Below are 18504 nucleotides of genomic sequence, written 5' to 3'. Positions count from 1 at the left end.
GAGGAGAAAACTTTGCATGTCATCGCCCTCTCTCTTCCCTATATCTCTCTAATGTCATTATAAGTACAGTAACAGCGGGAAAGTTATACGGTAGGTCAATGGTAGGTAATCAGATTACCAGGGGCAGTACACTATTATTACACATTTTATTGTGTTAATAATGTTAATGTGAAGACATTACATTAGCGGTTGTAATATGAGCCATGTGAAAATCCACAGCAAAGATTGGAAGTGAACAAGATAGATAATGTTAAAATTTGTTCTTTTAATTCTGCTCAATAAAGAACAGACATGACTTGTTGAAAAGTGAGTGCTGCACACTGTGACAGAATTGGATATTAAATGACCATTTTGAATATTAGAATGTCATACTGCTTGAAGTTCCTTTTTTTTGAGTTGGGTGTTGAGATAGTGCTTAGCAATAGCAGCTTTCTGTGAATAAACAAGTTCAAGTTCAAGGATCATGGTTCATGGTTGATTTTATCATCGGTAAAATTCTGTTGACTAAGTGCCATAAAACAGGACATACAAATAAAGTAATAACAGTATTTAGCCACCCACTCAGAAGGTACTCAGACACTCGTAAAAGCACAGCTGCTTCACCCAACACAAAATATCTGAAGACCTGCTTCATTTGAGATGTTTTCAGTTTGCTTCATCTTCTAATAATCTGTTATTGATGTGATCGCTGCACTGCATACTGCACTAAGTCAAACTCCTTATTTGTAATATGATTACTCACTATGGCTATGAAAATTAATCTTGAATCTTGAATCTCACACACTACAAACATGACTATCATTCTTGTAGAATCGGCCGTGTTCAGGGGATTGCAGTCAAGGCAGTGGATGAGCACAGAGGCACCTTATGCGGCTGGTAGCACCATGTTGTAATATTGAAATGTCGATATATTTGTATATTTTTTTCTTCCTTTTCTTTTCCTGTGTCTGAGTTTGTTTGTTTTTAATATTCTGAAAACTGAAAATAAAATATTGGAAAAAAAAAAAAGGCAGTGGATGAGCGACCTGGATTCATTTCATCATGGGTGAGAGTGACTATGACCAAGTCATTTGTCTCATATTGGAATTATTGAACTGACATTAGCGCCTCTCTGTTGGTGTGGCTGAGCAGTAAAGCAGCCTCTCTGTTGGTGTGGCTGAGCAGTAAAGCAGCCTCTCTGTTGGTGTGGCTGAGCAGTAAAGCAGCCACTCTGTTGGTGTGGCTGGGTGGTAAAGCAGCCTCTCTGTTGGTGTGGCTGAGCAGTAAAGCAGCCTCTCTGTTGGTGTGGCTGGGTGGTAAAGCAGCCTCTCTGTTGGTGTGGCTGAGCAGTAAAGCAGCCTCTCTGTTGGTGTGGCTGAGCAGTAAAGCAGCCTCTCTGTTGGTGTGGCTGAGCAGTAAAGCAGCCTCTCTGTTGGTGTGGCTGAGCAGTAAAGCAGCATCTCTGTTGGTGTGGCTGGGCAGTAAAGCAGCCTCTCTGTTGGTGTGGCTGGGCAGTAAAGCAGCCTCTCTGTTGGTGTGGCTGGGTGGTAAAGCAGCCTCTCTGTTGGTGTGGCTGAGCAGTAAAGCAGCCTCTCTGTTGGTGTGGCTGGGTGGTAAAGCAGCCTCTCTGTTGGTGTGGCTGGGCAGTAAAGCAGCCTCTCTGTTGGTGTGGCTGGGCGGTAAAGCAGCCTCTCTGTTGGTGTGGCTGGGTGGTAAAGCAGCCTCTCTGTTGGTGTGGCTGGGTGGTAAAGCAGCCTCTCTGTTGGTGTGGCTGGGAGGTAAAGCAGCCTCTCTGTTGGTGTGGCTGGGTGGTAAAGCAGCCTCTCTGTGGCTGGGTGGTAAAGCAGCCTCTCTGTTGGTGTGGCTGGGAGGTAAAGCAGCCTCTCTGTTGGTGTGGCTGGGTGGTAAAGCAGCCTCTCTGTTGGTGTGGCTGGGTGGTAAAGCAGCCTCTCTGTTGGTGTGGCTGGGTGGTAAAGCAGCCTCTCTGTTGGTGTGGCTGGGAGGTAAAGCAGCCTCTCTGTTGGCGTGGCTGGGCAGTAAAGCAGCCTCTCTGTTGGCGTGGCTGGGTGGTAAAGCAGCCTCTCTGTTGGTGTGGCTGGGTGGTAAAGCAGCCTCTCTGTTGGTGTGGCTGGGAGGTAAAGCAGCCTCTCTGTTGGTGTGGCTGGGAGGTAAAGCAGCCTCTCTGTTGGTGTGGCTGGGTGGTAAAGCAGCCTCTCTGTTGGTGTGGCTGGGTGGTAAAGCAGCCTCTCTGTTGGTGTGGCTGGGTGGTAAAGCAGCCTCTCTGTTGGTGTGGCTGGGCGGTAAAGCAGCCTCTCTGTTGGTGTGGCTGGGTGGTAAAGCAGCCTCTCTGTTGGTGTGGCTGGGCGGTAAAGCAGCCTCTCTGTTGGTGTGGCTGGGCGGTAAAGCAGCCTCTCTGTTGGTGTGGCTGGGTGGTAAAGCAGCCTCTCTGTTGGTGTGGCTGGGCGGTAAAGCAGCCTCTCTGTTGGTGTGGCTGGGAGGTAAAGCAGCCTCTCAGCCTGTCTTCTTCTTTCTTTGTGCTTCCACTCAGCAGAGTCAAGCTACCAGTCAATAAGTGCATTATGAAGCTCAGTGGTATTTAGGGATACTGGCTGCCCCCTCCCCTCCCCTCCTCTCTCTCTCTCTCTGAACAGATGACTGAACCTAAAGTGCTCCGTGGAGAGCTGAGCAAGCCGGAGTTCAGCAGCACCACAATGTTCCCAGTGGCTTCAAGCCCAGTGCGGCACCATAGCACAGCTGGTACAAACAGTACATCAGCATATCTCTTATCATACTGCCAGTAGGCGATTTGTGTGCCATCCCCTTGGTAGTAAAATGACCAAAATGCATCCCCTGTGTTAACCTGCCAAAATGAACCTGTACTGACCGCACCGTGCTCAGCTGCTAGTTACATCATTCAAGGTGTTTATAGCGTCAAAACTATGGTGTGTTTTTTGGAAAATAAGCATGATTATTAGATGTTTGGGACACTTCTGAAACGCGCTGCGGCACGTCTTGTGGAATCAGCCGCGTCAAGCTGCATGAAGCAGATTGAGTCGGGCAGGGAGTCATACAGACAAAGGAAGAAACCATTTAACTACGTAGCATACTTATGGTAGAAGCACACAAATCAAGAAAAAAATCCCAAATCAACTAAATCTGAGCAAGTCAACAAAATCGGGCAGGCAAAACGCTCCACTTCTGAGCCATGCGGAGTCGTCGGTTGGTGGTATGGCATCCCACCCCACCTGTTAAAAATGAACAAATCCCGTACTGCATACTACAGTCTAAACAGTATGGCTACAAGATATTTCTGAACCTATCTATGAAAGAGAGTGAACAGAGAGAGAGAGAGCCATAGAGAGAGAGAGAGGAAATAGAAACCATAAATAATGAGTAAAACACAGCGGGGACAGTGCCAAATGACGAAGGATGAACTATTGATCTATTGATCCATGTTCGGGATCCCTCTGTGTCATTCTGTCTGGGCAGCTACGATTTAGAATGTCATTTCTCCATAAATTGAATATCATATTTTGTTACATGGTGCACTCTTTCAGTCTTTCTCTCTCGCTTCTCCTCCCTGCAGATTTTTCTGTCTGTTTATCACCGTTGCAGATTCATCAGCTCAGGTCGAGCCGATGGGAGAAAAGACAAGACCAGGACGAGAAAGAAAGAGAGAGAGAGAAGCAAAAAGACATCCTTCATCCTTCATCATCTGGAAGAATGGCTTCCAGTCCAGACTACAGTTTTATGTATTCAGTGGGAGTATGGAAACAGAAAAGTGCCCTCAAAGTTTCCTTCACACTGAAGTGTGAGTCAACTCTTTAGAGAGCTATCGCTGTGAAGTATCTGTCAAGTATCTGCCAACTTCTATTGCATATATTAATTTATCCTCTTGCATAACAGCTTTAGCTTCATTTGGCAAGGCATGCAACAGTTTCGTAAGATAACATATGAAACTCTTGGAAATGCATAATGGATGACATTGAGTTAATGAAGGTTAATGCCTCGATATGTCAATGTTACTTAAGCAGATATCAAAGAAATGTGGTTCAAGCAGATGATTAAGGGGAAATTATTTAGCAATAAAGTGGCATTTTGATAGCATTTTGCTTCCATCATTTGACATACGAATATATATACGTACATTCTGGTTTAAACAGGATATTTGTATGAGACATAATGTGGGAAGGAACTGTTCACCATCACCACTGGGACAGCAGTATCCATTTGGGAGAGAGCATGCGGTGGTACTGTATATGTCAGGAGGGGCAGAGAGGGTAATGTTCAAAAACCTGTGCTGCTATTTTTATGTACACCTACTGGTAGGCCATCAAGTGACACTAAAAATACAGTTTTCCAGGAAGGAAAAGTAATGGGGTTTTGATAGAAAAATAATTTTGCTGTACATTTTTTGCATTGTATTTTTAAGTGTACTGACGTGGAAAATTAGCGAAAAATTTGAAAAAGTAATTGTTCATTTCACAGTGAGTTCAAGCCTGTGCCATTTAGTAGCAGCAGGTTAGGTGGCTCGTTTAGAGGAAGGTTTTTTTTCCTGACTGGGTGAGCAGCCCCCTCTGACCCCCGGCACAGAGGAGACGTGCTAACATGCTCAGCCATCTGTTCACAGGTACTGGCACCATGGTCTGCTGTGTAGCCCTGCTGTGAAACGTCCCCAGGAGAGCCCACCAGCCCCCCAGCATGTAAAACCCTCTGACCGCCTGCGCACGCACGCACGCACGCACGCACGCACGCACGCACGCACGCACACACACACACACACACACACACACACACACACACACACACACACACACACACACACACACACACACACACACACACAAAGGACATGAACTGACTCAGACATTGACACGTATAGCTACAGACACACACTGTCCCTCACCATTCCAACTGCTCCCTGCCTATGATGTGGCTGCTGCGCTGCACTAACTGTGCAGGAAGCTAAACTCTTGCCTGGTTCCCAGTCATCATGAATCACTGTCTTTAGCACTTCTTTAATTTGCATGGTGATTCATGAGTACTGTATCTCTGGAGGCAAGCCTCTCCACGACTGCTTCACTGAGATCATTCCTCGGCCTAAACGACTGGTAGGTATTTAGTTGTCAGTTGTCAAAACCTTTGACCAATCACACACAGCAGTAAGCACACATCTGGAAACACCTCAGAGCGACAACAATCATTAAACAATCGTCATTAAACTATCATCCAATTCCTTTGCCGGCGATGCCATTGTGGTAGTTGTCGTCACGCTCTGTAAAGCTTGTACAGATAAGTAGGTTTGTCCCGCCTAGATCCACCATCCAATCAGGTATGCTGACAGTATCTGTCCCAAATAAATGCTTGCAGCCAGACCCCTATGAATCACCATGCAAATTCAAAAAGTGATAAAGACTGGCGTGCCTGGGTGGTGTAGCAGTCTATTCCCTCGCCACCAACACGAGGGCTGCAGGTTCACGCACCGTGTTACCTCCAGCTCGGTCGGGGGTTCCTACAGACGGGTGGGAAGTCGGACACAGGTTTATGTGTCCTGGTCGCTGCACTACCGCCTGCTCTGGTCTGTCGGCCGGGGTGCCTGTTCAGCGGGGGGGGGGAACTGGGGGGAATAACGTGTTCCTCCGCACACGTCCGCCTGGTGAAACTCCAGGTATCAGAGGAGGCATGTGAGAGTCGGCAGAGGGGGTGGAGCAATGGCCGGGACAGCTTAAAAGGCAGGGGAAAATTGGCCATGTATAACCATGCTATAGACTGTGGTTCATCGGGCTTGACACCAGGTAAGCTACACTTACCCCCCCACCCCAAACAGGGGAGAATGCAGTATAGACCATTTTCACAGTGGCCATTTGTGTCCCAAAGGCAGGATAAACACAGGTGTACCAAAACATGAATTAGGGTTTCCAACTTTCCAGTCCATTTTGGTGTTCCAGTGCTGGGGACCTAATTAGTGAGTTGGTTGCGCCTGTGTTTATCCTGCCTTTTAGACACAAAATGGCAGCTGTGAAAAGGGTCTATACATGCCACATCTGCAGCACATTAGCACCAACAACACTTTGTCAACATTTGTGACAGGTCAAAGAAGGTGTTAACCATCAGCAGAAACCTATCTGGAGTTGAAATTTGTTTCTTTTCATTTCATATCCAGCCGCCCCCCCCCCAACTCCCCCTGGAGCTGCAGGCAGCGACAGTGTTGTTTGGGTGTGATGATCTATTCTCAATGTGCGATCACACAACACATTTCTTATCCTGTGTTAGACAACCATGTACACACACTACACACATACACGCGCACACACACACACACACACACACACACACACACACACACACACACACACACACATAAACAGACACATAAATACAAAGGCACGCACATGCAGATAGACACAGACGGACTGGGAGAGAGAGACACAGAGGAGAGAGGAGCTCTCTCAGCAGAGGGGAAAAGGGCTGTAACATGTAGAGATGTGTGAGGCATGCATGTTTGTTGATACCCCGACATCGAGGGCTGGGTCCTTACAGTCAGACAGCTGTTATCATTATATCTCCTCTTCTACCTCGTTCTGTCTCTTAGTATTCCAGAAAGAAGCTGCTTTTGTCTCTGCTGCTTGCACGCTTTGGGGCAATTTGGTTTTAAAGAGGGAAAATGTATTGGAAAAAATGAAGAAAAAAATTAATTTAATGGAAATTAAAGTGTGAGGGGAGATTGTGCCTACGAGCAGTGTTAAAAATGCCTTGACCGGGGGGAGATGGTGGGTAGAATACAGATGAGACTCAAATTTATGTTTTCTCTCTCTTTTTCTCTCTCTCTCTCTTTCTCTCTCTCTGCATGCATCTCTCTGAATAGCTCTACAGGAAGCAAGCAGCCGAGAAAATGGGGAGCCAGAGACAAAATGGCAAACAACCCTTCAATACATGTCTCTCTGGGTCACCTTTTGTAGCCTTTTCATCGCATATTCCAGTATGCTGCTGCAAATTGTCCAGTTTTCAGTGGTGTGGCACAGCTTTTCACTTAGTCATCTTAAAGCAAACTGTGGACACGGTATGCAGGGTATCCGAGCTTGGCAGCACGCACCGAGGCGGCAGCCAAGAGGGAGTCACTTGTTTGTTTATCGTGGACAAAAACAGCAGTTATGTAACATGGTTATTTTCAGATGCAACGATATTATGCAGAAGCAGTCTGTGAATGAAGTGGAAAAAAGATTATGATGAAAAGAGCACCGCATAAATATAGCTACTGATAAGACTGTTTGCATAGTGGACAGATGGGTAGCCCGAAAGACATTGGACCAGTGGATGGTGTTAGATCACAGGACTGATAGGCCGTCACTGGGCAGAATGTGGTAGAGGAACTAGCGGACTAGAGTGGAAAATAAAGGAGTGGTGCTCCAGGCATGCGTCTCTGCCGCAGAGGTTTCCATCGCTGTCAGTCTCCTCTATTGGGAGGTGAAGTGTTTACCGTCGCCCGGGGCTCGTGGCGTTATGAATGTGGGAACAGAGGGGGAGAGAAGGAGACCATGACGAGGTGATGTGAGGAGATGAGGAAAGGAGTGCAGGAGAAGTCAGAGCACGGCGAGGTGGATGGTTAGAGACGCTGAGGAGGGCAAATGAAGAAATAATGAGAACAAAGCGAGAGAACGAGGCTGCAAACCCACAGAGGTTCTGAGGAAAACACAAACCGAGGGAGCCTTTGAGGTCTCCTGATGATCACAGATCTAAAGTGCATGCAGATAGCTTGCCCACTGCCCAGGGAAACAAACCAGCACAACACAATCTGCTCCAGTGAACACAATCCAGCAAGCTGTGCTTGCTGCTGCCTTCACTGCTGCCTCGTGATGAGCCATTGACAGTAAGGAATTCAAAAGTAATGAGCTGAGTGCAAATGGGCAGTGTGATTCTTAGAGAAAAGCTTAAGTTTCCAGAAATTACCCATTAAAGGCCACGCTATACTTACTGTGGAAACAATTTTCGCAGGTTTATATAGACAAACCGACACATTTGCCAGTTAACGAAGTACCGCAAAGGCTTCAGACTCTGCGGTGTGTGCAGGTTTGCTCTCAGTGCATGCCATCAGTGATGTCATAAGATGCGAAGTTGTGACATCATCAGTGATGTCATTCATCAGCGCTGTCATAAGAGCAGGTGAGCCCGCACAGCGGTCGAGCTGCAGGGCGGGCGAGGCCACGCAGCGGCTGAGCTAGCGAGCCCACCCAGTGTGGGCGAGCCTAGGAATCGAGCACGCATAGTGCGCGAGATGCCTAGTATATTATAAAAGGGGTGAGCCTAGGAATCGAGTGTGTGAGCGTAGCGCGTTAGATGCCTAGTTGGTAGGGGTGTCACAATATATCGTCCCACGAAATTTCGCGATAGTAAAACGTCACGATATGTATCGTTGAGATGAAATCTCATATCGCAAAAAAAAAAAAAAATTTTTTTTTTTTTTTAATAGACTAAGAAACGTCTTTGTTTGTTGAAGTTCAATGTGTGGAAAGTAGTTCAGTTGAACAAGTCTCTGAAGAGACACATGAGAAGTTATACAGGAGAGAAACCATTCAATTGAGTTTCTGGCAAAACTGTTTACTTGACAGGAAAAACTGAAGCATAAAAAATAGACTAAGAAAAGTCTTGTTGTTTGAGTTTGAAGAAAAACTGAAGATGCATAATGAGAATTTATACTGCTGAGAAACCTTTTAGTTCAAAGTAAATCTAAGTGACGGTGTAACTCATTCTATTTCAAGATAAGCCTTATCTCCAATCTCATGTTTTTTCTAGTTGTTATTGTAATAACAATTTCCCACAACAGCATGTTTTGTATTTGTGCATTTCAAATAAAATACTACTTTTCCAGTCATATATTGTCATTATTCAAGTTTAAAAAAATATTGTTAAAATCGTATCGTATCGTATCGTTATCGTGAACCCAGTATCGTGATACGTATCGTATCGTGAACTGAGTGTATCGTGACACCCCTACTAGTTGGTGTAAAATATCACATGATTGTTTGGGTTGGCTCGTGGCAAAGCGTTTCCGTGTCCTATTCTGGTTCATTCATTCCCTTTGTTTACATCTCCATGCTAACAGTTTGTGGTCAACTCTTTTGAAACAAAGCATTTGGAGTAGGGTTGGGCCGATGGCCAGCAGACATCGACCACTGAGCCCTACAACCAGGATACAAACACACATTCAAACAAGAAGCATTTTACTCTGAACCGTGGCGCTGAGAGGTTGTGTTGTGATAAAGAAAGCAAAGACTGAGATAGAAACGAAAACATAAATAGCTAGCTAGCTAATTTAATTGGTAAATAGCTGTTGAATTCAACATATTGCTATAATTAGAGCAAAATAAAAACAATATAAACACATATTGCATAATTACACCTCAAATTAGGTCAACAAATACTTCAATGTCAGCTCGGACAACCCGGAGCTCTGAAATGATACCCAAATTTCCGACCTGTAATTCCGACCTCGACAGTTAGTTTTTTTTTACAGGTTGGAGCTCGTTTTTTCCCATGTTCCGAGCTGTCTCGAATGGGGTATTAGCCTGCTGTGCGTAAACACATAAAAACATGATCTTCAAAACAAATAGATAAATACCAACTGCGACGCATCAGTCCAGGAGGCTTTATTCTGTCTCAGAGGGTTTCTGCTGTCTCCACTGCCACATGGTACCACACAGCTGAATACATGGCCGCATAATGGATTTTGTGAAACACATATTGTGTTATTACTCCAGTGTGTTTGCTTTGCTGTTTCAGTCGTGTGGTGTGATGAAATGGAGAACACCTGCTGCATGAGATATACTTTCACACTGACTACATCACAGTATAGGCAGATCTAATCTGTGTTGCTACTTCGACTTCAAAAAGGAGATTGGCTTGTGGCAGGACTCACCTCTCTAATATTTCCATTCTTTATTTAGACAGCGGGGAAAGAACCACCCAATGGTCTGCTGTATCTGTTAGCACAGTCTGTGCTAAGATCTGACGTAGGGTTGGGCTATGGTCGGCAGGCATCGACCACTGAGCTCTCTACATCACAACATCATGATGGCATCTCGACGTCCAAATCAGTATTAAAAAATCAAATCACTGAAAAAGCATGCTGGGATACCTGGCGACATGAAGAGGACGAACAACAAGATGCGAGCAGGGGCCAAATTCAAAATAGACCAATGCAAAATGGAAAGACAGCAAGACAGCCAATCCAGCTGCAGCACCAAGAGACCAGCGGGGCACGGCTAGACGGGGCGAATGCGACTCCAGGCAAATTGTTCACTTATAATTTACAGGAACTGTAAGTCCTTCGCACGGCCGAACCGGGTTCGAATCCAACCCGTGGTCCTTTGCCACATGTCATCCCCTCTCTCTCTCTCCCCACCTTTCCTGTCTGCCTACTGTCCTGTCTAATAAAGGCAAAATGCTGCAAGAAATCATCTTTAAAAAAAGTAACGTGAGGTGTCGCTTCGTGAGATACTACGGTAGTTTCCTGGCTGGGCGGTGCTTGGACCTTCGGTCCAAACACATAGGTTGAGTTGATGTCTCGTCATAGACGCTGGGGTAGCTGGCTGGGGGCGTGGTCAGGGTGGGCTAAATCCTCCCATTCTCCCCATTCAGCACAGTTTTCATTTAGCTGCTAGCCCAGCCCAGGCAGACACAATCGGTGATTCAACCACCGCAGTAAACGCACATCTGAACAATCGTCTATGTACCTGCTGTAGAATCCCCAATCCTGTAGTGTAGAGCCGCAGCACCGTCCAACCGGGGCGCGCCGGGTGACAAACAAACACACCTTCAAACTAGGGTTGTCAAAAGTATCGATAGTATCGATAAAAATCAAAAAATTTGAAATGGAAGGAAAAGAGGTCGGTGGCACTATTTCCAAACATGGGCGCCGACCTCTTTTCCTTCCAAAAAGACAGATTATGTGCATTTTGGATTAATATTTCATCGTGTGGTGAGTACCCGAAGCACGTGTATTTTGGCGCCGTGAGATGTGTGTTTTGGCAGATTTTTTACAGCTGTACCATTAGCCAGGAATAAGTTAAGTTAAATTATCCTGTATTTATCCCCATGGGGAAATTCATTCTCTGCATTTGACGCATCCTCTACTAGGAACCTTCCTAGAACTAGGAGCAGTGGGCAGCCGCAGTGCAGCGCCCGGGGAACAACTCCAGTTCTTTTGCCATTGCCTTGGTCAGGGGCACTGACAGGAGTATTAACCCTAACATACATGTCTTTTGGTCTGTCTGTGTATACTGTATGTCTGTCTGTCTGTGTGTATGTGTGTCTCTCTGTGTGTGTGTGTGTGTGTGTGTGTGTGTGTGTGTGTGTGTGTGTGTGTGTGTGTGTGTCTGTCTGTCTGTGTGTGTGTGTGTGTGTGTGTGTGTGTGTGTGTCTGTCTGTCTGTATGTGTGTGTGTGTGTGTGTGTGTGTGTGTGTGTGTGTGTGTGTGTGTGTGTGTGTGTGTCTGTCTGTCTGTCTGTCTGTCTGTGCTGTATGAATCCTTCATTAGTATTGCGGTGGCAACTCCATCTGTTCTTGGGCTTTAGGCTGCGTGTGTGTGTGTGTGTGTGTGTGTGTGTGTGTGTGTGTGTGTGTGTGTGTGTGTGTGTGTGTGTGTGTGTGTGTGTGTGTGTGTGTGTGTGTGAAACGCACCATCTGATTGGTCCTCCATGTGTCCCAGGGTTTCAATCTGCTCCACCAGGTCATTTGAGTTCCACTGACTCATGCCCAGCAGAATGGCGCTCTTCCCCTCCATAACATCTGCTGGGACACACACACACACACACACACACACACACACACACAGAGGGGTAAGACAAGATGAGAGCGACAAAGACGAATCTGTACATAAAAAAATACAGCAGCTCATCATTGTGAAATTTCTACCAACTGATCAAAAGTAAAAACTGACGCAGCTCGTCAGGACGAAACCCAAGCTCCACCCGACAAGACAAGCATGGGTTGAGTGTGACCAAAATGGCTGTCGACTTTTGATGGTGCGACAGCGCAATCATCCAAGACAGGCTGAGACAAGCTGCCTGGCTCACGCAGACTGACAGCCTCCACCTGACACAGTGTCCTCTCTCGTGTCACTCTGTCAGCTCTGACAGGCTCTGACATGGTTCTGCACACTCTGTCCATTTGATTCACACAGCAGCATACCGGCTCTACCGGGCACTGTTTCATGTCTTTCACTATCTGCTCTGAGTTTAAAAATACCTCTTCCCTCTGCTGACAAGTACTGAGGTGAATGTACTGATGCAGAGTCAGACATCACATACACATGTGCAGATTCAGTGAGGAGAGAATGAGAGGGGAGAGTAAACACAGAGAGAGAGAGAGAGAGAGAGAGAGAGAGAGAGAGAGAGAGAGAGAGAGAGAGAAAGATTGAATGTGAACAAAGCTGTGCAGGATGAAACAAGGCCAGTGTTTAGACAGGTGCAGAGAATGCAAAGCAGGCTTACACCAAACCCTAAAAGGATAGAGAGGAGAGCTGATGGGGACCAGCAGAGGACACAGTGTAGAAAAACTCCTCCCATGGAAAATCTAAAATCATCCCATGGCAATCAGATGCAGCATTACAAACAAACAAAATACACACAGTCTCTTCTAGGGCATAAAGCCAACTCACTAAAGCCAACTTCAGGAGGATCTGAGAGAACAGCAGCAAAATGAAATTTGATCAACAGGATAGAGAGAAATAGAAGGATGAGATTTGCCTGCAGCAGTCAGCCCTGAAATGGAGAAGAATGAAATTTGGAAACATCCTTCAGCCTGTCAGTGAGTGAGTGAGGAAGAGAGAGGACAAGACAGCATAATTGGTCAACTATGAGGAAATGACCAAAGGTGGCCTTTCTACTCCGATTTATCAGTATTTCTCAATTTCAGATCAATTTCTTGATTCACTGCGCAATCATTTCTGATGCAATATAAACAGAAGATTGCTTAGGGGATTATCCTGTAAAAAGGCGAGACGAGAGAGAGTCTGTCAGTCGGCTCTGAAGATGGATGTCATGGAACACGAATGTAGCTCACAGGCATAAATCATAAATCAGATGGCTAAAAATGAAGGGGAAATTACAAAAATGATTATATATTGGCACTTTTCTGCATATCTACACTTTTTTATGTTCTAATAATAGTGACAGTGTAAACAGATGATAATAGGCATGCGTTTTGCACAAATCTTTCTGTACATATATTGTACCTCTGTTCTGGAGTTCGTTACTTGCAAAATTTCAATGTTTCATTTTTATGCTGACGACACTGTCATCTAATGCTGTGGATCCACTCTTACTCAAGCTCTTGGCTATTTGCAGACTGCATTTAATCTTGTAGAGTCTCAAATAATCGAACTGAAGCTCGTACTAAATGTTGCCAAAACTAAATTAATGTTGTTTTCAAATGGCAGGGCGACCACAGATCCTCCTTCCAACATTTGATCCTTGCAAGGCAGCCAAATTGAATTAGTGTTACACTCAGTATTTGGACATTTTAATAGACGATCGCTTCTTTCTCAGAATCCACATTGAAAGCCTTGTCAAAAAGTTGAAGCTTAAGTGGGTTTCTTCTTATAAAACAGGTTGTGCTTTTCTTTCGCTGCCAGAAAAACATGGTTGTAAATTGGTTGCAGTCACCTTCCTCCCTGTATTTGACTATGGTGATCTACAATACAGTCTGCCATCTCATCAGTCACCAGGCCACGGCAGCAGACAAAAGTTACATTTTTAAGTAGGGGCCAGCGGCCATCTTGGATTTCTGGGTTCAAAACGATGTCAGAATCGGAAACCTCGTGGTCAAATTACATGAAAAACTGGATTTGGCCCGTCTGTCTTTTGTCGTCAGACAACACAACTACAATGCTTACATGCAGCGACCACACACACACACACACACACACACACACACACACACACACACACACACACACACACACACACACACCACACACACACACACACACACACACACACACACACACACACACACACACACACACACACAGTCAATGCTGGTCTGCCCGTAAAGGCACGTCCTTCCTCCTTCCTCCTTCCTTCCAGTCAGCAGTCTGCAGCTTTACAGTTCAGCGCCCGGGACCATCTTCAGTCTTCATCGCCGCTGGTCAGGCGGTGATCTTCTGCATGTTTTTAGTGGGGGTCCATATTGATCTTGTATGGAGGAACTCGCAGGGGCGCATGGGGAGAACATGCAAACCCCACTGAAGAATGAGATAGCCCAGCTGGGCACCAGGCACCGAAGGCATGGAGAGACATACCCCCAGTACCAACAGTGTCCCAGGTGGGAGTTGAACCCAGGACCTTCTTGCTGTGAGGCGAGAGTGCTACAGTACCACTGCGCCACCGTACCACCGTGGCAAAAAAAGATTTTGGGGGAGCGATGTGGGGGCTATGTTTTAAAATAAAATGTCTATGTCAAATCATTCAATAAACAAAACATGTTCGCCAGAGAATGGTCAGTAGCCTGTACTACGAAGCTAGTTTAATGCCTTATCCGAGTAAGTTTGAGTTTGAACCTGGTTTAGCCGTACTACAAAGCAAGTTAACTTCTAATCACCATGGCAACTCATGCTGCAAAGCTAACCTGGTCCCGACCAGGTTAGCTTCAGAGGATAAGATCAAAATCCATGACAGACCCATATAATCGGCTCTCTGGAGTCACTCACCATTCATATAAGATCGCCATATGAAAAATAGATTGCAGTCAACTGAGAATAGAACAAGAAAAACATTCGTGGCTCTGTAGGCTACATAATTAAATTAAGCCTACTTACTACTTTATGTCTTAACAGCTCAACGATGCGTGGAGAAATATGATCACTATTAATCACCGCGGCGCATATCATGAACGGAGCCTCAAATGGAGTGAGGGTATATTCTCCTACATGCCAGAAAAGCCTATACATATAATATAGATATGGGATAAATATGGGATAGCCCCAATACTAAATATGCAGGCTACTCTTGCATGTTTCAGCTGGAACTATGTCCTGTAGGCTGTATGCCAATATATGAGCAAAAATAGGCTAGTTTTTATCAATGAAAACTATGCCCGCATCGTCTCAATTCAGTTCAGCAGTTTTCTCTTTTATATTAGGCTATTAGGCTTCATACTAGGCTATTTTATATATGAATTATTCGATCAGTGCAACCACACACATGAGTGATAGAGATCATTATTCATTGAGCATGCGTTTCTAAATGTATGGTCTAAATAGGCTTACAGATTGTGGAAATGTATAGACTGAGATTACACATTTACATTTGTTGCTGCTGTAGGAGACAGAAATCGCTGATCAAAGTAAATCAAATGACTGATGTGAATACAAGCTGCTGCTTTAGACAGCCCTTCAGCAGACTATATCCAACGCGGATTTTCGTTCTGACATTAAATCGCGGATACATTAAATATCCGCTAAAACTCACAGTGCGCTTTCATTGAATGAGGAAATGGGTGTGGAAATGGGTGTGGGCGTGGATCAACTCAGCTGTTCATAATGTGATTGGCTAGCGCACCTCTTTCGCGTGGACGCGCGCCTGTGCACGAGCAAAAAACGTGGGCGTGCACAGTAGGGATGGGCATTTCGAGCAAAAACACTATTCGAAATTCGCTGGCCAAATTAGAATTTAATTCGAAATTCGAAAAAAAAAAAAAAAATGTAAAAAAAAAAAAAAAAAAAAAAAATTTGTTTTTTTTTGTGAGTGAAATGTTGCATTGTCTCCCCTGATTCTAAGTCTACGGCTTTATTAATTAATATAAAAAGCTTCTGCTGTGGATTTTTAGTTCAAACAAGCATTGCACCACTGAAGTAAAGAACATGTTACATGACATTGACATTTTCGAAAATAAAAAACAGTTTTGACAATCATGAGTGGTTCATTAAATATTTAGTAGGCTCAGGTCTGAGTGCCAAAGGGGTGCCAAAGTCACCCCCTCTCCCTCTTCATGGGATTTCATCCGCCATTCATTTTTCCATAAACCTTGCTTAAAATGCTTATAAAAATTGTTTTACTTGCTCAAACCAAGCGATTTGACTATACTTAGAATCAGGGGAGACAATGCAACATTTCACTCAATTTTTTTTTTTTTTTTTTCGAATTTCGAATTTCGAATTTCAATAATAAAAGTCGACCTTGATAATAACAACGATTATTCGAAAATTCGAAATTCGATGCCCATCCCTAGTGCACAGGCAGATCCCAGCTTCAGTTATCGAGTAGAAAACCAGCGTCGTAGTATCCTTAAACTAGATAGCTTTGATCCTGTTCAGTCAAACCAGATCAAAGTGACAGATCGCGGGTCTGTTAAGATAGCTTCGTAGTACAGGCTACAGATAATTGAGGTTCTAGAGACCCTATTATGATTTGTCTGTGCAATGTGACGTGTGTCAATTGAATTCTGTGTAGACTAAACAAAAGGAAGTGCTGCACAGTGCACAGGATGGGTTCTAGCCGGGAGTGATCTTCTGTACTAGCTGAATAGTAAGGCGGTATCTGTTTCCCTTCAAGGCAGTATCTGTAGATGTGCAATACACACTGAGGAGTAAACACAGGAACACAGAAACAAAGTAGAAGGCACTCACTCTGCACTTAGAGTGAAAACCATCAACACTGCACTTCTCCAAAATGAAACGCGACAGCCTCTGTAATGGTTTATGTTTGTTTATTGTTTGTCTGCCGGGTTGGATTTGACGACAACATTGCATGAGATTGCACAAGTCTGCTTGTTTAGCAGCCAACTTGGAACTCCCGGCTGTCCGACGTTTCGACTGTACCAGTATAGAAAGCAGCATAATTAGTGTGGCTAAGAAATTATTGATAATCATCTATTGGCAGAAATTCCAGACGCATGATCACCACCAAAATATAATTAACTGATCCATGGGCCAAGGGTGATCTGTCTGTCCAACAACTTTCAGCCAAATTTGTTTATCACTTTTGAGAGCTTGAGCTAAAAACAGACAAGCAGAGAAAAGGGTGAAACCACCACAAGCCCATTCTCTGTTGGGTGTGTTGAAAGGCAATAAGAGAAGAAAAATGAGTGGCCTTCATGGTTGATGAATGACTCCACGAGGACTACAAAAAACACACATTTCATCTATCCTTTCTCATACATGTCATACGGAGATAAGATTAAAGAGAGGCGAGAGGTTGGAGTGAATTATTTTATAGACATAAAATAGATAAAGAGTAGACATTCCTGCACAACAACAACACAGACAGACACAATCAAGGGGAGTGAGTTGTGCTGCGTGTGTGTGTGTGTGTGTGTGTGTGTGTGTGTGTGTGTGTGTGTGTGTCTGTGTGTGTGTGTGTCTGTGTGTGTGTGTGTGTGTGTGTGTGTGTGTGTGTGTGTGTCTGTGTGTGTGTGTGAGTGAGAGAGATAGAGAGGGGGGAGGATAGAGCGTCTAGTAAACTTCACTATCTACTACCTGCAGCAGCATCCCCCTTTGACTGTTTATTTTGTCTCTAAGAGAGATACATTGTAATCAGCCTGCAACATATTGTGTTTACAATGAAAACTAATCAAAAAGAAAGGAAAAATAGAATGAGGAAGCAAAATCATAATAAAGTGCATGAAATCTTGCAGACTTGCGGATACATTCTGGTCTAGTTGTAGTTAGTTTAGATGTAAAATACTGATGTTATACTGCAAAGAGTGCAGAGTGGAATGCAGCATTGTGATAAGAAGGTATAGTCCTATATAGTAAATAGATGTGTTAGTCACCCCCAAACATGGTTTAATATATCAATTTAATATAGGATTGAATTGTGGGAGCAGCCAAAGCCATGAACCTCTTAGGCACAGTGTGTCAATTCTGCAGTCTGCACATTATTTAAATTCAGGTCATCAGAAAACAAATCTTGATTAATATACAGCAAATTTGGCAACAGTTCATATCAAATAAACAATGTGACAATCGAGTTGGCGCACGGTTGAGCAGCCAGAAGGCACAGTCATTCATAATGAAATTTTTTATTTTCTTTCACCCTGGTGAGCAAACTGATATATAGCACCTTTTTTCCCCTCCAAACAAGTGTGCATTTGTCTCTTTTGCCCATTTTTCTCAAACTGATAGATATGTTTGACACGTTTGTATGAAAAGCTGTACAAGCTAAAGGGATTGAAGGTTGAGTGGTGTTTGTGGATCTAAGCTCAAGGTGAAATGGGGGTATGCAGGCTGGAAAGACAGGTGTCTCATCTCTGATATCATATAGAGATCTCTAAAGCAGCGAGCTGAGTGAAGAAGCACTCTGCATCCACTGACTCTTTCATGTGCTGTCAAGAGAGGAAGTGTGAGCAATTCAGCTTTAACACCCGGGGGTGCTCACCAGGTGCCAGAGCCAAATCACTGTGCTGGAAAATCCATAGGAAATCTACAGATATACAGTATGAGATGACAGCATGATATACAGTAGATATTTCTGGCTTACACGACACATCTACTTGCATTCTGCGAAGCTGTTTTTTTTTTCCTTTTTT

General features: G+C 44.5%; 1 protein-coding gene across 1 annotated transcript in view; it reads right to left on the bottom strand.

The window, feature by feature from the left end:
- pitpnm3 (PITPNM family member 3) overlaps positions 1 to 18504 on the bottom strand; it is a gene marked incomplete at both ends in the record, with an annotated part of 99190 nt that overhangs the window by 52971 nt on the left and 27715 nt on the right. Inside the window, one exon of the mRNA XM_083636935.1 lies at positions 11656 to 11766. Within this exon, the coding sequence (XP_083493061.1) occupies positions 11656 to 11766 (111 nt within the window). The remainder of the gene's footprint in view (positions 1 to 11655; positions 11767 to 18504) is intronic.

This window comes from Poromitra crassiceps (genome assembly GCF_964638095.1).
Source record: "Poromitra crassiceps genome assembly, chromosome: 5".
Taxonomy (NCBI): Eukaryota; Metazoa; Chordata; class Actinopteri; order Beryciformes; family Melamphaidae; genus Poromitra; species Poromitra crassiceps.
The sequence above is the reverse complement of the archived record's forward strand: the minus strand, read 5'-3'. Positions and strand labels throughout refer to the sequence as shown.